General features: G+C 41.9%; 1 protein-coding gene across 3 annotated transcripts in view; it reads left to right on the top strand.

Annotated features, from left to right (window-relative positions):
* The window catches only part of LOC139771661 (uncharacterized), a 313,142-nt gene that overhangs the window by 258,197 nt on the left and 31,721 nt on the right, over positions 1-23,224 (top strand). For all 3 annotated transcript variants that reach the window (XM_071704592.1, XM_071704594.1, XM_071704593.1), the window contains exon 5: positions 7,597-7,739. In XM_071704592.1, the coding sequence (XP_071560693.1) occupies positions 7,597-7,739 (143 nt within the window). The remainder of the gene's footprint in view (positions 1-7,596; positions 7,740-23,224) is intronic.

Consider the following 23,224-nt stretch of genomic DNA (forward strand, 5'->3'; position numbering starts at 1 on the left):
CAAATAGTGGGATGCAGATCCCTGTATAAAAATCAATAAAACTTAAACTTTTTTCTCTGCTCTCTAAATTCTCCATTGTCAAATGAGTGCTACAAGACAATTGTATAAGTCGAAAATGTTTATCAATTTTCAGTGTCGCATATTGTACAATCTAATATGCGTAGAAAATACTTTTGTTGCTTTTTTCTTTTTATTGTTTTTTTTTTGTTTAGATATATTTTTAGAATTGTTAGTATTAATACCCAAAACCTGACTATTTGTTCCTGGCTATTTCTGATGTCCAAGTAATTCCGTACAATTCAGCGATAATCGACCAATTGCTTCTTTGGGCTATCGTAGATCTCGTTCCGTGCACCGAAAGATCTCGCGCTGAATCGCATTTATCGAGTAACCGACGCGGTGAAAACAGGGAGAACAGCCGCGGGCTTAGATAGAGAAGCGCTCCGAAGTAAATTGTTGAGGAGGAAGAAGAGAAAGGAGAAGAGGAATGCCATTACTCCGCCCGCGAAGCCGAACCTCAGCGCCTACCTGGGGCAGGCAGGAAGGAGGGAGAGGCGTTGGATGGGACAGGTGCAGGAGGGAGAGGGGGAGAAGAAAGTGGATTTTAATACCGCTTATTTTATTCATGCTTATAACCCGGCTTTCGCCCGCTAAGGATTTTCATAATAACGGACTTGTCCTCCCTCTGCGAGGGTCCGCAGGCGTTATAGGCGAGAAAGGTAGTCGATGTCGAGCTGACGAAAATTCTCCCTGAAAGCAGAATTACGCCTGTGGCTCTCGCAAATGCAATATTTCCGCATATTTTCTTTTCTAAGATGCGGAGAAGGGATTTGATAATGTGAGAAACGTAATGCGCGCGATGTTACGAATCGAATTTAAAAGAAATACATGAAAAGTTCGACAATTATCTGGAAAATAATAGAAAAAAATGTTATAATACAAGTTTATGTTTGAAGAAAATGTTATAAACGGCAAGGAACTTAGCGAGTATCGCGATGATTACAAATTCTCCACCGAAATGTTAAACGTTATCGTTATCTGGCGAACTTTACGTCATCATCAAGATCACCGCGGAAGGACCATTTACGAGGTGTCTGGCAGCATCACGTACATCTTATAGAATCCCGCTACTCCAAAGTAGTTCGTGTTTGCGAGGTTTTACGACCGTCCCCCCCGAGGGCCCCCCCGAGGAACATTGTCTTTCCACTATGTAAGTATGCTCTAGCCGGATTGCCAGCTCCCGTCCCCGTCTGAAAATCAAATTTGGCACGCTGGTGGCACTTCTTCCTCGACATTTCACTTCCGGGGTACCGACAAACGTTTCCCCAAGTTGCATCTTCGCGACTTTATTATGCGCGTCACACGCGAGGCACTCGGCAGCCACTTTCTGGCCGCGAACTTCCGATTTTTCTGGCCATAACTCGGGCGTGTAAACCTGAGCTTGCAGAATACGTAAGACGCTTCTTGACCCCGACATCTCCTTTTTACGCGGTCGTGCCAGAGGGAAGAATGTTAACTTCTCCCCTTCTCTCCGTGAAAAGTTTTTCCATCCCCGCCCCCTCTGTTGTCCTTCTATCCTTCGCTCTCCTCTTCATTCACTCGCGTCGACTTCTTCTTCTTCAGGTTGCTCTAAAACAATTCAACGAAGGAGCCAACGAGAAAGTTTTGCCCGGACGCGCATACCAGACAGCGAGAGCGAGAAAGGGGCAAGGAGCGAGAGAGAATATGAGGAAAGATGGGGTAGAAAATCGCAGACTTTAATAACGCATTTCCGCCGGCACGTGAAATTCTTCTCGCGTTGAGGTACAATGCGGAAAATCGAGAACATCCCGCCGCGGAAAAGGGCGCACGAAACTCTCCTCGTAATTTACGGGGAAACGTGCCGGGAGTCGAAAACCGGGCAAATATCATTGCCCGCTTCTTTTTCCCCAGTGGTCCAGTTATAATCAAGGGGTACCCTCACAAGGAACCAATTGAATTTGTCGGCAACCTTCCGCACTATTCCCACTACCCCTCGCGAAGAACTAATTATTAGACCGCGGAGTTTCAGTTACACGTGCGGCGCTCTATCTGAGCTTTTATTATCGAGCAACGAAAAGCTAATTGAAATGGGCCAAAAGCAACCGGGCACTTCCTGTTTATTATGTGTTTTATTCCACGCGCAATAAAATTACGATGGTTTTCGAACTTCCCGTAAGTTCTTTAAATCTAGAAAAGATAGAGATACCTATTCGAACGTACTCCGGCATTCGGATATTTATGTAGTAATATCTTAATGCTGATTCAAAATGTATATATCATCAACGTAATAAGCCGTCACAACTATGATATATCCATTTCGTGTGCATTGATATAATATTAATACATCAATAAAAATTTTTAAGAGATATTTATCTTATCTTGCGTGCTCTTTTCTTGGTAAGCACGTATAATCGCATCAAAGCATGTTATTAAAACGAGCAAAGAGATAAATTATATTTAAAAAAAAAAGGAGAACAAATAAATTATCCCCGTTGACGTTTAAATCCACGCTTGAGGGAAAATTCGCCACCGGCGCGCGAAGCCAAGACGAAACGTGTTCTAAGGCAGAATCTCGGGGATTGGATAATTTTTCGTGTCCACCTTCGCGCAAGCTCGAGGGGTACGTACTTACAATTTAGAGTACGTGTCGGGAGGACAGAGATGGAGGATCGGCGGCCTCTATAAAACGGAAGAGGAATAAGAGAGGCGAGATCCAGGGCCAGGCGTAGAGAGTGTCGCGCGCGGATGCAGCCAGCTGTAACGTAACCGACTCTGGCGCCGTATTTGTCTTTCGGTGCAGCTATTCTCCCTGTATCTCACTTTACTCTCACTTCTGCATCTACCGCTTCTTTTGTTTCCCTCTATCTCTCAACATCGCCGCCGGAACGGCGCGGCGGCGTACGGAGACGTTTATGTCCTTGCACGAAGGAAAGCAATTTCTGGGATGTTATCACAATCACGGTTAATCATTGCTGGAGAAACTTCAATATATGATAACAGAAAGAATTGCGAGATTATTTAATGCACAGTCTTTTAGCTGAGAATATTAAATATTTTTTTTATAACTATTCTTGACTTTTCATATATCAATAAGATGTGCTAAGTTGAAGTTAATCAACGTTCACGAATAATAAATTTGTTTGTTCTAAATTATATTAATTTTAAATAAGAAATATATTTATTAATAAGGCATTTTTGCTGAAAAATTTGTTGTTGAAAAATTAACTAAATTAATCGCTTAATAATTGCTAAGCATCAAATTCTATTCTATTTAGTGCTTATAAATAGAATTCTATCAAAATTCTATTTGGAATAAAATATTACTTGTACATCTTTATTCCGAAGATTTTGTGGAACGACAAAAAAGAGAATCTAATTACAAAACGTGCTGGAGTAATTGAAAGTATTCTTTAAAAGTGACGACAACATTCGCAGTCAAAATTTTGTGGAGCAGTGGAAACTTGGTATTTTCTTCTCTTTCTGGGATCTCCTTCCCGTTTCCTTCTCGTCTCAATTTCCTGCACAGCCCGCGTCAGCTGTTACCCTCGTCGAACTTGCTTCACGGTGGGAATGCTCGCATCTCGACGTCGGCAAGATGGATGCGCGCAAACATCGACCGACATTGATCGCTTAAGCACGAAACGTCGCGAACGATTATTACGACATTCCGCGAAATTTCATGAGAACGCAAGCGAAAGTAGAAGGCGTCACTTTCTCATTGACGTTTAATTCAAGAGCGCGGGAATGTTATCACGAGACAAAGTATATTAGGCACTTTTTATCACGTGTTCCTCTCTTTCATGCGCTAAGTGCCTATACCGCTCGAACGCTTCGTTTCGACTCGAAGCGGGCGTCGACGACAACGACAACGACAACGACGACGACGATGAAGAGGGTGGAACTCGGCTCGGCCGTTTTATCGCGGCTCGCCGCTGAGCAAGCAGGGACTCCATCTCTCACGCAACTTCAGGATTTGATGCATGTGCCGCCGGAACATTTGTTCGATCCCCCCTCGAGTTCCCCCGCGTCTCTCACGCTCGTTCCCTCCTCTCGGCTGTCGGGCTCTTGGGCCGCCTACCCTCCGGGAAGCGGCGGGTCTTCTCTCTCTTCTCTCGGTGTCTTCCTCTTCCTCGAATTTCTTCCTCCACCGCGTTCTCCGCCCTGTTCACCCGCGCGTAACCCGCGCCACGGCCTTCGCCGCGCCGCGCCGCGCCGCGCCGGTGAGGGTATTGGACCTTCGCCGTCTCCACGGTGTAGGCAGGTTTATTTTTATTCCATACGATTCATTCGATTGAACATGACTTGTGGTTACAACCCGGGCGATATATTTCCGATATTACGGGACGACATTCCAACTCCCGTTGGTCCCGCGAGTCTCTTGTATTCTTTGCCCATATCGCTCGTCCGGCCCCTCGCGCGCTGCCGCCACCCGCCGACCGCGGGTAAAATACGTACGATCCTCTCTAGAATAATAGCGGCTTCCGGGGAATTCATGGATGTATACCCCGCCCGCTTTCTCGCGGCGCGGGTGAGGGGAATGGGCGCACCACGGTCGTTGCAGCTGGTTCGATTTCGGAAATTAGCCCCCGGTATTTCCTGCAGCTCTTGGAAATCCTTTGTCAAGTAAGGATCGTTCGGATGCTCTCTTTGCCGCGTGGTGGTAATCCGTTAACCCGCGTACAGAGATGCACTCGAGCGCAGCAGGAGATCCTTGTAACTCGTCTTAATTGCGGCCGCGAATAATTGCGGTCGGAGCGAATCAATTTTCGTGATAGCGATAGGCGATTGGTTTCCCAAACCGTTAAAAGTAACGCGATCTATATAAAAATTATTTTGATATTATTACTCATTGTCAGTTATCTATCTCGTACCCTGATTATGTTTAATATTAATAGCAAATGTTACCAAAACATTACCATATGAATCCATTGCAATCAAGTGTCAGGCTTAACATCGTGGAAGCGTAATAATGCAATAAATACAGTACGCAACCAGTCGATTATTTCGCTATTCCATTGATCTTACGCCGATAAGAGCTTATCATCGACTTATTGGCTTAAACACGATGCGATCAATTCGTCCAGTACGTACTTCGCAAAGATACTGATGAACACTATTAGTATTAGTCCAACCTACATTTTACAGCCGATTATTCGATCGAAGACACTTTCAAGTTAGACAAAACTATCTAGATGCTCATTGATAATCTCGTTATATAACGGCGCAGATGAGTAGTACTTAGTTTCCGCAGCCGGCATAGTGCGCCGCGGCGACGCGAATGCCATTATTGCGGAAACAGCGGACGCGCTCGCTGCAAAATGCGGGCCGTAATAATTGCGCGGCAACGTTAATTCGTTTCCCTCCTCGCGCGAATAATTTTCTACGTAAATACGTGCATGCATAATGGCGCGCCTCTCCTACCCCCACCGCAGCCTCCTAATTAACACGTTACGCTGTCCTAACGCGTCGCTTCGCGCTCGAAATCGATACAGCGCGGCATTAATTATTGCTTTACGATAGTCCTTGATTAAATCACGATATCGCTGGTTATGTCGACTCGGATGTCGTAACCAATAGTAACCATCCGGTAAACACTTTGTCGCCTGGTCGGGGAAAATTTAGTTCGCCGCCCGCGCATTAACTCCATTTTGCAATACTATCGCTATCGGAATATTGTACCTACGGCTAACGATACTGTTGTAATTATGCGCGTGCCACTACATAACTAGTGCGATCTCAACGACATTAATACCTTTATTGGTTTCCCCGCGACATGTTTTTCGCAAATATGCGCGTAATTTACCTTTTAATTTCAATGAGAGCTTTGTCCGAATAACACGAACATGAAATTGATTAAATATATTGTTTTTAAATCGGAGAATTGAAAAAAGGAAGAATAGCGCGACGCGAAGTCGGAAGACTTCTATGTAACGATAAAAGTAATCTGAAGTCATTGCCCTTTAGGTCAAACGAGGTTCCTCTCGTTTTGAACGAAAACAGTTATACTCAGTGATAAAAATAAAATGGATTATTTCATCGCGATTTATTTCAAATCATAGCATATTTTAACGAACATAGATAATTAAGCGTGTGTCGCTCAAACAGTTTTCTCGAATATCGAAAATGCCCAGCAAAAATAGTTAATTTTCGTTAATATCTGTTCGGTTTATAACGTATAATAGTTAATTTTCGAAAGCCTAGAGATACTTTGATGATAACCGTTCGGTCGAAAGCTCGATAATTCGTTTCAGCTACCGTCCGCGTCGTAAAGGTTGCTAATTAGGCGGCGCTATGACAGTGCTAATAAACGGATGCGCTGACACTAACACAATATATCGGTGTTGTGAGGGGGCGACCGGATAACTAGCGGCACATCTGTATTATCCGTTAATGAATAGCGATGTTGTGGGCAACCCATATTTATTCGATTATTTGCGAGATTAGTCGTAGTTCGTGGCTACTCAAATTGGGAATTTCGGAAAAATCTTCACGAATCGGTCATTACGTGTCAATTAAAGCTCGCTCTTGTCCGATATCCGCGAATGCTGGCCGTTAAAGAATGGTAAACAAACATGGCTATAAACCGCAACAATCGTTTAAAAAATTCAATATATTAGATACATAAGCGTGTATTTATAGAAATTTATCCATGTCGATTTAACAGCCGTCTCTCATCGCTTATCAATAAACGGATTGCACGAGTTTATTCAGAGAACGGAAATATAATTTATGAGAGCGAATTATGCTCACGATATGCTTCGCTGTCTGATATATAGGAAATTTAATCAGAGCATATATTCGTATTTGGGACTTTCTGATTCTGAAGCATTTATAATAGAACAATTGATATACCGAAAATAGAATTACGATAACAGAAATTAACAGATTTTTCAATCTGTTTACAGAGAAGATTGAAAGTAATAACGCATGGGCAAGTAACTTAATTTCGTAAATTAATTCCCATAAATTAATTTTGTTACTCCGAATTGGTAAGGAAGTCTTTTTTCTAATTTATTTCGAATTACTCGAACCTTTATTGATTTCGTACGTCTTTTGTAATATAAAGCAATTCACAAAATAAATACTTTCGCAAACATCAAAAGTAATTGAAATTTTTATTCTGACAAATAGACCTCTGATATTTTGATATTGTAATATTTAACTAAATATTTTTTTATCCTCACTACGGCGCTAAATGTAATATCGTCGATTCTGTTTGTTCAAGAATTGGAATGCATAATAATCGAAATATAAATTTTTATTTGCGCGTACGATTCTTGATCAATCGCACTCTAACATTTTGATCAAATGAATAATATGGTTTTAAAACGGTATCGGTGAAATCGATTGATTTATATTGCAAAAGGATAATTCTTCATTTTAATATACGCGAAATCAAACGAGAGGCTGAAATAAATAAATAAATAGAAATCGATGAATAATTATTGTGCGTGATAATCGAGAAAATATTTGCTTGCCTCTGCCAGTAGATATCCTATATTAAATCCATATAATATTCCATTATTGTTTTAAATTTTATTCTTTAATAATTTATTCCGTTCCACGTTGTTACAGAGCAAGGACAAAACACGAGCAAGAAGAAGACAACGTTTTCGAGATTACTACGAGGATTGAAGACGCACAGAAAAGAGAAACAAGGCCAACAAGCACAAGGCTCTCCTAGGCATGGTCGCGCAAGGATGGGCGTTCCACAAAGAGTAAGTGTACATTCACACAATATTAAAAATTATTTATGAAAAAATAACGACAGTGTCTCAATAGACTAACTGATTCGTGCTAAATTCAATTTAGCATGAATTTAACATGAATCCGAAATTATAAAATATTTCGGTCAACGCGGGATCGGAATAATGCGCGGATTGCACGGCTTTCAAAATTTCCCAGAACTCTGCTTTTATTAGCGCTTTCGTCATACCAAATGTACGGCAGACGAGGTAAAATTGCTCTCCATTGCGCTCGGCTTGATCATCGTGCGCGTACCATTTCAAAGGATCAGGTTTCATCGCATAAGAATTAACTTTTTTAGAAGCAAACTCTCACACGCGGCACTGTTTAATCCCACTTCGCGGCTCCGCGGTCGTAAACGCGTGCGCGTAAATCAATGTCACCGTAATTGCGTGACCGCACGACATTATCACGTACGTGAAGCTCCTGCGTGAGAGATTTCGACGACTAAAAATTAAATCCCGCGCGTACTTCTCGACAAGAGTATGCACAAGTTAATTTCCATCATCATTTGCTGCCGCTCGTGCTTTCATTAAGCACCTCCAGTTCAACCGACAGCGAACTGCCGACACACGAATGACAGAACTCGAAAGAGTTCAGACTCTCGTCCATCTAGTATGCACGGCTGATTTTTGGTACGCTGAACGCGTCTTACGCATCTCTTGTCATTCCGAAAAGTCCAACGCGGTATCACTCGTTTTTCACGCAAATTATGCCGTTCGACCAAATGCAAACTCAGCTTTAATATATGCGTTATGGCGATTCGTTTGTTTGATATTAAGCTGTCCCGTGAATTACTGCATAGCGTATACACCAAATGAAATAACTTTCATCTGACAATGAGTCAGGAACATCTCTATACTGTTTAATAATAATGCTTAGAATTTAAAAATTACTCCCAAGTTTTGGAATAATTTTTAATATTCTTAAGAATTTAAAAATTACTTCTGAGTCTTGAATGCCATACTTATTGAAAGAAAGAAAAATTGCAAGATTAAAATGTACTTTGACTGCTTCTGGAGTTTTGTTTTAGTTTCTTCAACTGTGGAACGATGGGAGAACAGGAAAGTTGGAAAAATATCAATCTTGATACCGTAGACTTATTGATGGCACGAACTGATTTCTATTTCTATTCTATTCTATTATATATTGATATTCTACTCCATTCTATATAGATTAACTGTATCACATTTGAAGATCTAATGACTTAAGTTATTGACATAAAATTGATATTCTATTTGCAATTGTATTTTCATGCAAGATATAAGTTAATATTAGATGCATAATATATTAGGAAATATATTATAGATAAATTATATTATGTTCAAAATGATTCTATAATATCGATTAAAATAAATTCACAAGAATCTTACAAAATTCAACGTGCTAATTTAGAAGTCATAACACAACTTTACCTCTATATACTAATTCAGGAATTTAGCGAACATTATATCTTATTTTTATTTGTCAAGAAATTTATTCTCTACAATTCTACATTGATCCCAACAATAAAGATCGTGACAGCTGTAACATTTATTTCTGTGGCCGACTGGTGTTTTGTTCAACGAAATGTTTTCTATCGTATTCGACGAAAATATATTCAATTAAAAAAAAGTGCTGTTAATCGTTTTGCGGCGCATGATGCACGCGCGGCACGCGTAATCCTATACGGTTTAACGATTTGATTTATCGCGTTCATGATGCTAGGGCAACCCCTCCATTTTCTCTTTCTCATCCATTCATTCGATCCCGATAACAGCGCAATGCTACAAATCGCAATTTATAAAAAACATTGATGAAAATCAATCGTATAAATTTCGGCGAACAGTCATTCAACCAGAGAAGAATAGCTCTCTACGCGGTTTCAGAAATTCCACGTTTCTAGAATTCTTTTTTTTGTGTGAATCTGTTACACGAGACTTGTTTATAGGAAATTGTTGTAATAAACCACAATTGTTATCATAAGGGGCCTATTTTGCGGATTGTAGTGAATTATTCAAGTGATCAATGTCGAATATAACATCAATTACTACATACATCATTGCAATATATCGTTATCTTTAATAATCTATTTCGCAACTCGTATTATGTGTGTGTGTATGTGCGTGCCCATACTACATATAAATCTTTCATTCCTCCAGTGCATCAAGACATTATTTAATGGCAATTATACGCACATACCGCACGTGCAAGCATTTAAATTTTGAATTGATTGCGAGAACCTAGAGAATGGAAATAACGTGCCGCGGCACGTGGGAAATTCTATACATTTCCGACGCGAAAAGAAAGAGTTCCATGCATCCGTAAGTACTGCTGAAGAAGTAAAGACACCTAAGATTTCCCATGTGTCGCCAATTTGTTAACCTCCGTCGACGGCTTCGCATCCCACGTGGCCCGCCCGCCGTCGCGGGCGCATCTAATTTTATCCGTAGATTAGTCGCCCGACATATATATATATATATATATATATATATTCCGAGATATCGTGAAATAAGCTCGGGGACTGCAGTTCGTATCGTACCTATAATGAAATTTTAGTCCGGCCATCATTTACGCCGGCTTAGGTATTACTTTTAATGCAGCTTGCTGCACACCGCGACACGATTAGTGTAATTAAATTATAGTCACCCTTATCGATCCTGAAACTCACGAGCCATCTCGATAGCGGAAACCTGAAACAACGGAAGTGGATATTTTAGGTTTCAATTCGCGGATGCAATTTCGATTAAAAATTTTAAATGCAGTTGCAGACAAAATGTCGCGAAGCGATTATTTCTGTAATAATTTCATACGGCTTTTATGGATCAGTTGATTATTATCGGCATTATCTGCTTCCCGGTATGATCGGAACCAGAAATTTGAGAAAAAAAAGGTAGCTGAATATTTTATATTGGTAGTTGCAAATAGTCGAAGGTAGATATTTGTCGATAAATCACCATCAGTTTTTTTATATTGGTTTTTTTTTTTCAAAATTTCGGCAAATTTCGATGTAATATTTCGTATCATACACGTGTATACGTACGCATTTCCTGAAACGCGTGATTTCTATAAATTCTCGAAGGTAAACAAAGCTTAAAATTATAAACCAGCAACGAGTATTGGATGAAAAGTTTCCTGTAAATGAACATTTCCCGGAGGCACGCATACTGATACACGCCCGGTAGCGTCGCTTTCGTGTATTAACGGCAAACAAGCCGAGGTTGAGTTGCTCTTGATCTCTGTATGCGTATTCCGTCCGCATGCACGGCCTGGCATCAATGTGTGTGCACGCGCTTGCACCCGTGCATAATGCGGGCAGCCGGCGAGCCTGCAAGTGCCAGCAATGAGATTCCCACGCTTGGTTTAAAATATATACATGTGTGTGTATGCGTGTCTGTGTTTGTACGTGTGCGTTTTGTATGTGTGTGTATATATGTGTTCACTACCGTGGCAGTATCCGAATTTAGAGCGTAAATGCATCTTCGAACAGGGAACGTTAACTCGTTGACCCGCGCAGGTAAATTTATGCGTATGCAATTCGGAAAAATGTGTTTGCGTTACGCTCGTCGGCGATAAAGTGAACGGCGTATTTTTCAGCGACGCTACGTACCCGTATGGATACATGAACCAAGGAGGAAATGGATTTTATCTTCTTCGCCCGTGCGGAAAGAAGAGAAACGTGGCGAGAAATTTGCGAAGTTTTCACAATATATATACACGTACGAAAGCGCTTCTGTTTATTATGCAAACACCAAAGTTGCCGAAACAAATAATAGTGAAATTTAATTAAATTTTCCTGTCTTTTTTTCAAATTTTTCATCGCAATTCTTTCAATTATAATAAACGGTTGAATGCATAAGCGATTTCGAAATTAAATCTCAAAGAAATTGCATAACGGAGCCAGTTTTCTATCCGCAACTTTCTGCAACTTCCCATTTCTAAGAAAAGATTTTCGTGAGTTGGCATTTTCTTAGCCAAGTAAAAATACAGATGGACGTTTAACATGTGAATGCTTTCGTACTTCTTTAGTTGATCGCGTGAATTATTTTAGATTAAATGCGGCCAGCTTCAATAAAATAACTTATTTATAAATGTCAAACGAAATGAATAAAGTCGTACGTAATCAAATATAAATAAATCTGGAAAAATTTGAACAAACGTTTAAAAAACTGAGATTTTTATGAATTTGTATATATATGTATAAATTTATAAAAATTTAGTTATTTATACATGAAGATGTAAATATTTAATTACGGCTTGACACTAAAAAAATTTGACACGTTCAGTATTTAACTGATTTATCATTGAATTTCTCATTGAACAAAAGATACATTCTACCTCTTCTTATTTTTCTAAGTGAACTTACTTTTGTAACATTTTTATTGTCTTACCCTGTCATACATTTATTTTCGCATTCTCTAAATATTCCCGGCACGGAATCGACGACCGTAAAACTTACGCGAGCCGGGCAATGGAGTTTCGATATGGCCTTGTACGTATACATGGGACGATTTCAAGAACAAAGGCAGAATTTATAAAAGTCGATAGGTCTTTATTCATGTTACAAAGTTCAAGAGTACCGATTCCGCCGTCGCTCTCTTTTATCCGCAGCCGGAGTACAACAGGTATGTCGCACAGACGGATGTATGCAACGTGCGCGTCTGCAGAAACTCGCCTCTGAAAAAGTTAGAACGTCGATAGTACTTAGAATGAAATTTTCTCTCGAGAGTCCTCGGCTGTAGCCCCAGCCGCTGAGCCGCTCGCTCGCTCGCTCTCAAGGAGCAACGATCTCCTCTCGGAGTCACGTCATTTCTCCTCACGGCCGGGCTAGGCCGCAGGACTAGACCGCGCGCCGCGAGTCGATGCACTCGAAGACGAAAAGAACGACGAACGGCGGCGAGACGAACTGCCGGCATCCACCGTGACGAAAATTGAATTATGCCGGCGGGCACGAAGCGCGGCCGATACATGTCGTACACGGGGGGGGGGGGGGTTCGTCGCAGCCGCAGCGAGACTGCGGTTTCCACGCCGCCGCAGCGATTTCAGAGGTGACGGAGGTGGTGGCGAAGGAGAAAGAGCGAACGAGGAAAGAGAAAATGAGATGAGGGAGGAGCGAGAGAGACAGACCGCGAGTGAGATTCGCCAGGAAGCGAGAGGTTGCTCAGCGGTAGCGGGGGATCATCTGAGTTGGTCAGCCATCGCTGCAACGGAGAGGTCGGACTCTCCATTTGACATGCGGACGGGGCTTTGATCATCTCTCTTGCCGCGGCCCTCTCTTCTTCGGCCTCTATTCTCTCTCTCTCACTCTCTCTTTCTCTTCGCCTCTTCCTCTTGACGTGGACCACCGTGTCTGGTGGTTCCACTAGCCACAGCGGCTGACGAGAGAGCAAGTGAGTGAATGAGAGAGAGAGAGAGAGAGAGAGAGAGAGAGAGAGAGAGAGAGAGAGAGAGAGAGAGAGAGAGGGGAAGGCAAGAGAGAGAGAGAGAGAGATAGAGTGATCCATTGCTCCGCCGCGTATCGCTACCAGCAACGATCGCTGCCCGCGACTGTGATGGGTCAGCTAGCCACGTCCGACGAGTTCTCCGAGGATGCGATTCCGCCAGATGGAATATCGCGGCCTGTCAGCGGCCGTATGAGCCGCGCTTCTCCCGTATCCGCCGACCCGCGTATCCTACGTGCCTCCGTCCCGTCGCGACTGCAACGTCGACGCGACGCGACCGACCGCACCGCGTCATTCGTCTTGTTTGGGCCTGACTGCTGTCAGTATAGTAGTAGTGCGCGCCCAGATGGGAATCTAATGGCGTACTCACCGCGAGCGCGCGCTCGCTTGCTCGCCGAGAGCGATTCGCGAGACCGCAACTGCAACGCCGAGAGCTCGCGTCGTGTTGCAGCTGTCGGGGTTGATAGGTCGTTCCGGCGACCGATGACGTCCGGATACTATGAGTACCCGTCGCGCGATGTTCGTTCAGGGTCGCAACAAAACTTTTTTATTTTTTCTCAATCAAGAGATTCTCTCGCTGATTAAAATTCGTATGACCCCTATCTAGTTACGAAAGTAACGGCTTCACACAAAACGTAAAACTTTTTTTTAATTGTTATGACTTTTTTAACTTTCTTTAAACTTTCTTTTAATTGCGTTGTATCTAAGCATTCATTACTTTATCATAAAACGTCATAGTATCAAACTGTTCTTTAATGTTCAGCAAACTGAGGAGAGGACTATCCTCCCAGGATTAAAGATCCAATATATTTTATCGCGTTTGGTATTGGGATTGTCATAAAATGTTTAATGGGACGTCATAAATGCAACACGATTGAGGTGTAGTCTTGATTCTACCTTCGAAGGAAACGTTTATGAAAGTATTAGAAGTAACATTTTGACAGCGTAAAAAAAAGTCTTCGCAAAGGCTACGTCAAGACTTTCCGAAACCGTTATTAAAGACTCAGTCGTGCTTGCTTGTCAGAAGGGGAAATTCGATGTTGGATCTGGCAAGAATTAATATGCGTTTCGTGATTGACGTGAACATAAATCTAACCTGGTAGTCTGGTCACGTTTCAGGAGATTGCGTTTCAAGCTTAACACGTAAGTTACTACATTCTACTCAAATCGGGATAATATTCTACAAAGGAAAGTATGAGGGCGAGCGGGGTAACGCAGATAATATAACGTATTTTCTATATTTTCTTTAATCGTTGTGTTCTCAATGCCACGATAAGCATATAAACGTATAAATAATTGTCTATCAGAGCGAAAGGAATTAACCAAGCGGAAACTACATTTATCTCCCTCGTTGTCTTGTTCTCTTATTCCGTAACGAGCACTTGCGATGCAGCTTGCGAGAGGACATAAGAAATCGCGATCTTTGCGAGCTACCGAAGCGACTATGCTATTCTTTTTCTCAACACTTGAAGAATAATTCGCGTCGAGTATTCCTAAAATTGATCCTATCCACGCGACTGTATCCTCCCCGCGTTGATCCAACGGCATGCCCATTGCGAATGTACGTATTATCGCATCGCTGATGCGATTCCGCGCCTCTCGTTATTAACCCAGTTGCGATGTCATCGTGTCCGCGGTGCTGAAAATTGCATCGTCGAAATGCGCTACGAGCCATTATAGCAGGGGGAACGGGCGCATTAACGAAAATACGCGCGAGGATACATCAGGAGTCTGTAAAGTGGGCATGTCACTCGAAGCTCGTTCGTTTCTTTCTTGAACGCTTTCCATGGATGTCGAATATTATCGTGAGATTTGCCGCGCGTTTCTCGGCCAAAAGGAGAAAGACAACAACGAGCGATGCGCTTTTTATTATAATGGATAGCGTGCTCTCGATGAGTAAGCACGCGATGTACAAAGGCCGCCGGCAAAGATATGTAAATTTAAAGTGGTTTAGAGCGAATCGAGAGTAGCTCGTAGCTACTTCAACCTACTTCCAGTGTAGGAAAAGAATAGCGTGTTCCCTTTTTTTTTAATAGAAGCTTCATATATAGAGTGATTGGGTCGAAAAACATCGAAACATGCAGTTACGTGTAACTACATATACAATATACATATAATAAAAATCCATACTTAAAAAAGTTTGTGAATCTTATATTAAAAGCAAAGTATTCAACAGTGTTTTTCGATCGTTCCTAGCTATGTCTCATCCATAATTTCGTGCTCTCAAAATTATTATGATAAAAATAGTATATAGCGGCTAAATGGACCCGCGCTTAACATGCGCGAGTGCTTTAGAAGTTCTCTTTAAGAATAACAGCGGCGATCAAAGAGAGTAGATTCTTAAACGGGGTAATTATTCGCGGCCTGTAAACATTCGACGGAAGAAGGTTCCCAAACGTAAATAAGACGAATCACCTCGCTTTATATGCTAATCTAAGATCGGTAGGGGCGTGAAATACAGTCAGCTGTTAACCTCGTGACCCTAGCTATTGCATTAAGAAAGTATTTCCTTCACGACAATGGCCCCGTTCAAATAAAATAGGATTAAACTGGATATCTTAAAGGAAAATCACACTTTTTTAATGTTCTTTTTGTTAATAAAATATATTAAATACGTAAAATATATATGAAAACACATACAAATTAATATTAATAATATTCACTAGAAATAAACGAAAGAGACAGACTGCAGTAAAAGTAATATCAGTACCTACTCAGATAAGACGAGATTTATTATATCCATATTATAATTCCAAAATACTTCTTTATTTATTTTTGCGATTATATTTGTTCCTAGTACATCACATAGTAATATATATTGTTTAATGTGTATATTGATATTAATATTATATGTACATTATTATTATTCACATAATGTACTGGTATCAATAATATGAACCACTTTATATTATTCGCTATACATAATAAAATACTCATGTTTCCCGTAAATCACGACTAATGTTCGCTCTAATTCAATGATGATGCATTTTCATTTTCTTGTAATGAAGAGCACTACAACCGAGGTAATCGAAGTATATCAACCGTAATACGATTCATGTCGATAAACTTAGCAGACTCCGCCACGCACGGGAAATATATCCCTATGCTCGCCTGCAGTGAACCAATCCACTCTCACCGACTCGCACGACGGCGGCGGCGGCAGCCAGACATCCTAATTTAATTTCGGGCGTACATCATGGCTTACGGCGATGGCTCGAAAAGTCGCGTCACGTGGCGCAACACGCTTGCGGCTTCGTTCCCGCAATGAATCCCTCGTTGAATCCTCTTAAAAGTAGATCGTCGTTGTGGCCCGCGATGATTCTCTTATTTTCTTTTTATTTTGCGAACCTCATTCGCCCGCGAATGACGAGAAAAGTCTTCAGAGTCTCTCGCTTGTTATTATCGTAATCGTGAAGCGAGAGAAATACATTCGCGTCGGCGGCGAACGGCGAAACCATGCCATTGCATGCTGAGCGTAGAACTGTGTAATGCCATTAAGATAAAAAATATACCCGGACCTCTTCCTCTCCCTTGAGCTTTCCTAACGCTTTAACAATAATTCAGTTCCCTTTCGACTCGGTCCCTTTTTCCCGTCCGCCCTCATTCTCTCGGTAAGGGCTACTTTACCTGGGATAGCGCGTATATTACTTACTAACGGCATCGTCAACCGTGTCTCTCTCTCTCTCTCTCTCTCTGTTGGCTGAGTGCATTACGGCATCATTTACATCGTCGGTACGGTGCCGGGACATCGCGCCTGCCGGCACTCGCAACTGCCGCTGGTTATACGGCGCCCGAACGGGGCTACGCTACGACGGGAATTATATCAGCCGGCCGGAATCTCGTTAAGGCTGATTTTTCGCGAATATAAAGTGTCCGGCGAGAAAGAGAGAATGCGAAGTGAGGATCAAATCGCTTTCGTTGAAACGAAAAGTTAGCGCTCTCTCTTTCTCTTTCTATATCTTTCTCTCTCTTTTTTTAAATTCTCTTAATTACGTATTACGGAAATGCGACGAACAGAGCACGCAATTAATCCGATTTTCTCGCAGCATTTCCGATCCAAACTTTTTGCGCATACCGATACCTAGAGCGATATAGCCGACCGTTTTTTTGCTTCTGGAACGTTTCGATACCTGCGTACGTAGGAAGCTCCGTATCGACCGAAAGTCGAACTGCTTTACACAGCGGGCACATAGCAATGCCGCGCGGCCGAGGCAACGAGGTAGTTCGAAAAACTTACGGGCGCAGTTAAGTAGATCTACGACAGCCCAGGGTTAACCGGTAATGCATCTCGAGGCACCACACCCCCGTTTGAATTTGCCTCGGGATAAAAGAGGGTCGGAAAGAGCGAATGGGGGCACGATCGACCTGCGGCCTACGCGTTTCCATAAGCAAATCCTCGGGAAATTTGAAAGTCCGAGGTAGCGATGGAGAGAGTTTGAATAACCCGGCGTATGGTTGAGAGAAGAATAACAGCTCCGCCTAAAAATAGTTGCGTAAAGAATTAAACTGTGAATCAAATGTGAATGAAATTTTATATTTTATCTCTTAAATAATTTTATATTCGGCAAATAGATTAAAGTTATTCCGTTTTATTTCCTTGTCTATCTATACGACTTCTCTGTGCAGATTTTATGAAAAAGTGTAAAAAGATAATTGAAGATTTATCAAATTTATAATTAAATTTCCTGCACCAAAATAACTTCATTAAGAACTATTATTTGTTCCGATTTATTAATTCTCTACGTTAAGAAATCAAAAAATCTTATTAATTTATTAAAAAATTAAAATCTTTTAATACGCTTATTTTAGGTTTATCTCTTTTATCATTACATATACTGTATTAATTATCTATATGTAAATATTAATATTCTAATGAAACGAAAATAATTTAGAGCTCGTTGCGTAATGTGCCTAATCATAAACTTTTGATTTCCTTTTCTCGCAGATATTTAATATTATATCGCAGATATAATTGCTGTGTGTCGTTAAAATTTCCCATTTCTGTGTTTCCCGACAGATTAGCGCTATCGACAAGTTTCACGATTCACAATCGCCCGATTTATTTCGTTTGCCAGCGCGCGCGCGCGCGCGCGACACGTCTGGCTAGGGGCACGTTCCTCGTTTTAGGAATCGATCGCTCTTCCCCTCAAGGCGACGTTTTTCGATCGTAAAGCGAAATTGTTTAACCGGCAGGTACGTGCCGCTGTAGCCGGCAGCCGTTCACCGTCCGCCCATCACGAACCAACGCTTCGTCCCAGCATCCGACCGCCCTGGGGAGCGCGTCGCCATCGCGCGGACGATAGAGCTTTATGCGGATACACCAGCGAGATGCGCGACTTTATGGTCGTAATGCAATCTTGCGTTATCGGTGGCCCGCAACCGGCCAATAAAGCCGACAAACGCGCGAACGCCGCGTCGATCTTATCGCCGGGACGGTCGGAGCGCCAGGCGTTCACATACGCGTCCCATTTCGAGGGCGATCGTATTCCTGGGATAGGTGCCGCGAGCGCCTATCCCATACGGCCCGACAGTGCCCGTCGACGACCTGCAGCAATGCATTTCAATGCACCACCCTCCAATGCTTCCCCTCCCTCTCTCTCTCTTTCTCACTGTCTCCCTCTCTCTCTCTCTCTCTCTGGTCTGGCACTCTGTGTGCACCTAAGTGATTCCGGATTGGCGCGCTAATGACTGTTTCATATTCATTGGCCGCGGTAGTGTGCGACCCGGGGCACCTCTGTTACATCGTCTAATTCACTTCCCCGCGCCACCACGTTATGGTTTCTTCATCTCCGCACGATTGCTTCGCTTTCTGTCTGACACAAGCGACCAGTTAAGCGATTCACTATTTACAGATGGTTAAGTATTGATCAGTGAACAGTTAGGTAATTATTCTCTCGTATCAAATGTTCTTTCTTGCAATCAGTTCATATTTCGATATCAATTTGACATTTTCTACATCTGAATATTGTTTACATAATAGTTTGCATTACTGATTCTAAAACTACACATTTTTTAAATTATTTTAACGTCATCTTCTTATTTATTTAGACAAAAAGCTTTGAATTTATTATATTTTCTATTTGTACGTAACTATGCAATCACTTTTGGAACTATCCTGCACATTTTTTGATGAACTTTATATAATAATTATTGTTTGGCATCGCATGTCGTGGTATATAGCATACGATGTACATTGTAATTACCGTGAAAGCCGTAATACAAGTCCGAGAAAAGAACCCATTACGAAGGATCCCTTCAAGCAGGCTCAACAAGAAACTGACTTCACGAGAAATTAATTAAACTCGATGGGGCTTTTTAGCCGGCGTTAAAGTTGCCGTGTAACTTATTCATTCAGTAATTCCCGGAACAATTGGATGTCGCTGGGTTCTGGTGTAAAGACGCGTATAGGAGCGCGTAGGCGCGGAACACGCGCTTACGCAAACGCGTCGTGACGCACGTGTGAGGGGCGCACGTGGTACTGTGCGCGGCCGACGGGTACGAAGGGCGTTAAAAGAGGATCCCGGATACCTGCGACGCGCCGAGGGCCGATGACGAGGGTGAGCGAGAAGAGGGAGACAGGAGCCCCGAAGGGTTACGTGGAAAAGAAAAGGGAAATGAGCAGACCGCGCAAGGTGGATGTTTCAGGTGCGATCGATGTAGCGCGACACCCTCGTGTCGCCACCCTTGAACTTTTGCTCGCTCGCCACCCTTTCGAACATTACCCTCGCGCGCAGAAAAGCCCCTCTTCATCCCACTTTCGCCTACCCGGTCGCAGTGTCTCGCGCCGATGAAAGCCTCAATGTCACGGCTTCTGCAATTTTCTTGTCTGAGCACTGACGCGCGCACCGAGAGAAGACCCGACGATCCTCAGGTCGTTTCAATTAACGAATGTATCCATGTCAGCCCGCGAAATAATAATTACGGAGAGCGCATAGGAATATATCTCTCTGTCTGTCCCTGAATCAGCACCGTAACATCTTTAAACGCTTGCCAAGTTTTTCCACTGATACGTATTGTATGAATAAGAACCAACGATTCGTTGAAATAACGCAGAATGCACACGCGATCTCATTCACGCGAGACGTCGCGTTCACGACGGGATTTTTTCTGAAGTGCAATCGATTCGTCTCAACTTATCTATGTTTATATGTGTTCATGTCACCCTTTTCGTCTGCGATAATTAGCCTCAGAAATTGTCGTTTGCGACGCCGCGTTAATTTATTAAGTGCCACGAAAATGTCATTTTAAACGAAGCGAGTGTATTCCGCTACATAAATCATATAAGAACGATTTTAGACGGGTTAGATCAAAATTTCTCTAATGCAATAATAAACAAATGAATAAATAAGTACGTAATTCTATTTTTACATTCTGATTTTACATATGAACCAAATTTGAATAAAATTTAAAGTATATAAGAATGAATTATATATGCTATTAAAATATTTGTATCCAATATTGTGCTATTATTTCTAACGTGTTAACATTTCTAGTTGCTTAATGTTAAAATACCAGTGATAAAATAAATAACGACAAAAGCAGCAACCGATACATGACGTGACACGCGCAAACAGATATGTATCCCTGCGTTCATCTGCTGAAAGTCATTATATTTCTGCCATCGTTCTTCCTACATTTCGGACGAAGATCGACTGTTCCCCCTCGTTCTTCTCCGCGGACCATTCGTGGGTTCGAATCGTTAGTGTCCGCGCCTTTCGTTAACTGTGCGGACCCTGGGCGCCCTGCCGTTGCCGCAGCAGCCACGGCAAACAGCATGCGGCCAGTGGCGGCACGTAATTAGGACGGAACACGTCGCCCCGCTTCTCCCCGACGATGCTTTTTTCGTGCTTTATTTTTGGTCCTCGTTCCGCTCGCACGTACCCACACTGGTACGTGTCTGTGCTCCCCTTTTCGATCTGTCTCTCTCTTTCTTTCTCTCTCTCGCGCGCGATCTCTGAGGTGACACGATACACATAAAATCAGTATATATATATATACACACTTACACGCGGGATCCACGGTGTTTGTTAGCGCGAAGTCGAAGGACCACGAAGCAGGAATAGGAGGAGGAAGAAGAGAAGAAAGGGAGGAGAGCGAAGCGAGTGAATCTCCTCTCCACTCACCGGTGGCGAGTAACGGCCGCTGCAGGCTTTGAAGCCTCACAATGGGTCGGCTTCTTACCACGACAAGACGCCGCGCGCTTTGGAGTTCGCTTAATTAAACAAGATATCAGTGCACGCGCACCCCGGGATCCCTGACCGGAGTCCTTTTCAGTCCTTCCCTCCCTCCACCACCGTTCTCCACCGGCTATCCCGTCGCCGCACTATTTTCGCCGAATTCCTCAGCGATCTTGAATACTTAGATACGGACTTTTCATGTACATGATGCTTCCTTAACAACATCTTTTTTTTGCTTTTCCTTTCCTTTTTTCTTTCTATCTCTCTTCCAATTTGTCCAGTTCTTTTTTCTTTTTTATTTTGTTATTATGCTTTCTTCCGATTACGCGTATCGCGACGTTGAAATCTTTTTTTTTTTGGTGTCGACGTTCTTTAATAACGCCAGCTTAGAATTGACGTTATCTTAACTTAGCGATCCTCTTAGCATTAAGTTTCTTCCTCACAAGAGGAGAGAGAATTCTACACTTGACCGTCCGTGTTGGAGAATGCCCCGAGATATCTCGATATCGCCCGATACATTCGGGCGATAAGTATTGCGTGCTTTGTGATTATGATGTCTCCGGAGTTAACTTTGTTCAGAAGTTACTACAGCGTTACGTCGGCGTACATGCGCTTCCGTAGCGCGAAATGTATATAAAAGTTTCCTCGTTAAAAATGGGCGGGTTGTTCAATCAAACGTAGTATAATATCTTGTTGATATCTCGGCAAATACGGGGTGTTTAAAACGAAAATGATGGTAAAGTATTGGTACAGCGCACAATTAATAACAGAACGACTCAGCTTTTAGTTATAATGTTAAATAAGGCTTACTATTGGAGAAATCTGACGCGTTAATCGCTAGGACGCTGAAAATCGCGCATAATTCTCTTTTTATCTCATACTTTTTTAAATAAATATCGAATTCAAGTTTTCCAAGAATTTTATCGATTTTATCACTTCTATTTAAAATGGTATAAAACAATATTTTTCGAAATTAGAATAGTCATGTATCGGCTTTGGTGTATCTATCGATTTTATCTGCATGCCATTTTATTTCGAGAGAAGATTTGGAAAATTAAACGGATACAGAAACTCTCGTGGAGGATTAATGTGTTCATTCGAAAAAGAGAGTTAACAATATTCTAATTTTATTTTAGTGCTTTAATCTCTTTAAAAATTTTTAAATTTTCCATTACAAATTACCTCGAAAAATATTTCACATATCACTCATTCTGTAAGTAATACTTTTTTTTATTTATTTAAACACTTTTAGTATAAGTTAATATAAATTTCTTTCTAATATAATAATTAAAGTTATAGCTTTACAAATCCGTGTATACTATAGTACAGAGTGTTATTAACATGCAAAATGCGATATTGTGCAGCATAATATCTTTATTGTCTTTTCGATAAGTTTAAGAAACTTAGTTATTTAGCACTCGTCTCTCCTGAACTATAGCATGCAATGCCGACAGTAAATAACGACAGACACGCACTATGCCGCAAATGTTCCTGTCATGCATTGGTTTTATCGTCGCACAGGGCTTTATCTCGCAGTTCGCATTATATCGCGCAAACTTTCTCAAAGTTGTACCATCTTGCAGCACTAATTGAAGGCAAGAAACATCGACGTTTGGCTCCCGAGATGGCAGAGAATTCTCGTTATATCTTGAAACGAAGTTTTGTCTCCGCATTATGTATCATCTCGAGCTTGAATCTTTAACGCTTTCTGATTTGTGCGATATCTCTCTGCCGCACTCTCTATTACTAGATTAACTATTATAGTTTTCTTTTATGAATGCGAAAGCATTGTCGCGATAGGATACAAGCATTACATTTGACATTGTTAGTGTTTGTATATTGTAATGTGAAACAAATAGC

The sequence above is a fragment of the Temnothorax nylanderi genome, unplaced genomic scaffold (genome assembly GCF_030848795.1).
Source record: "Temnothorax nylanderi isolate EJ_2023f unplaced genomic scaffold, tnyl_v1.0 TNYL_tig0042_pilon, whole genome shotgun sequence".
NCBI classification, from domain to species: Eukaryota; Metazoa; Arthropoda; class Insecta; order Hymenoptera; family Formicidae; genus Temnothorax; species Temnothorax nylanderi.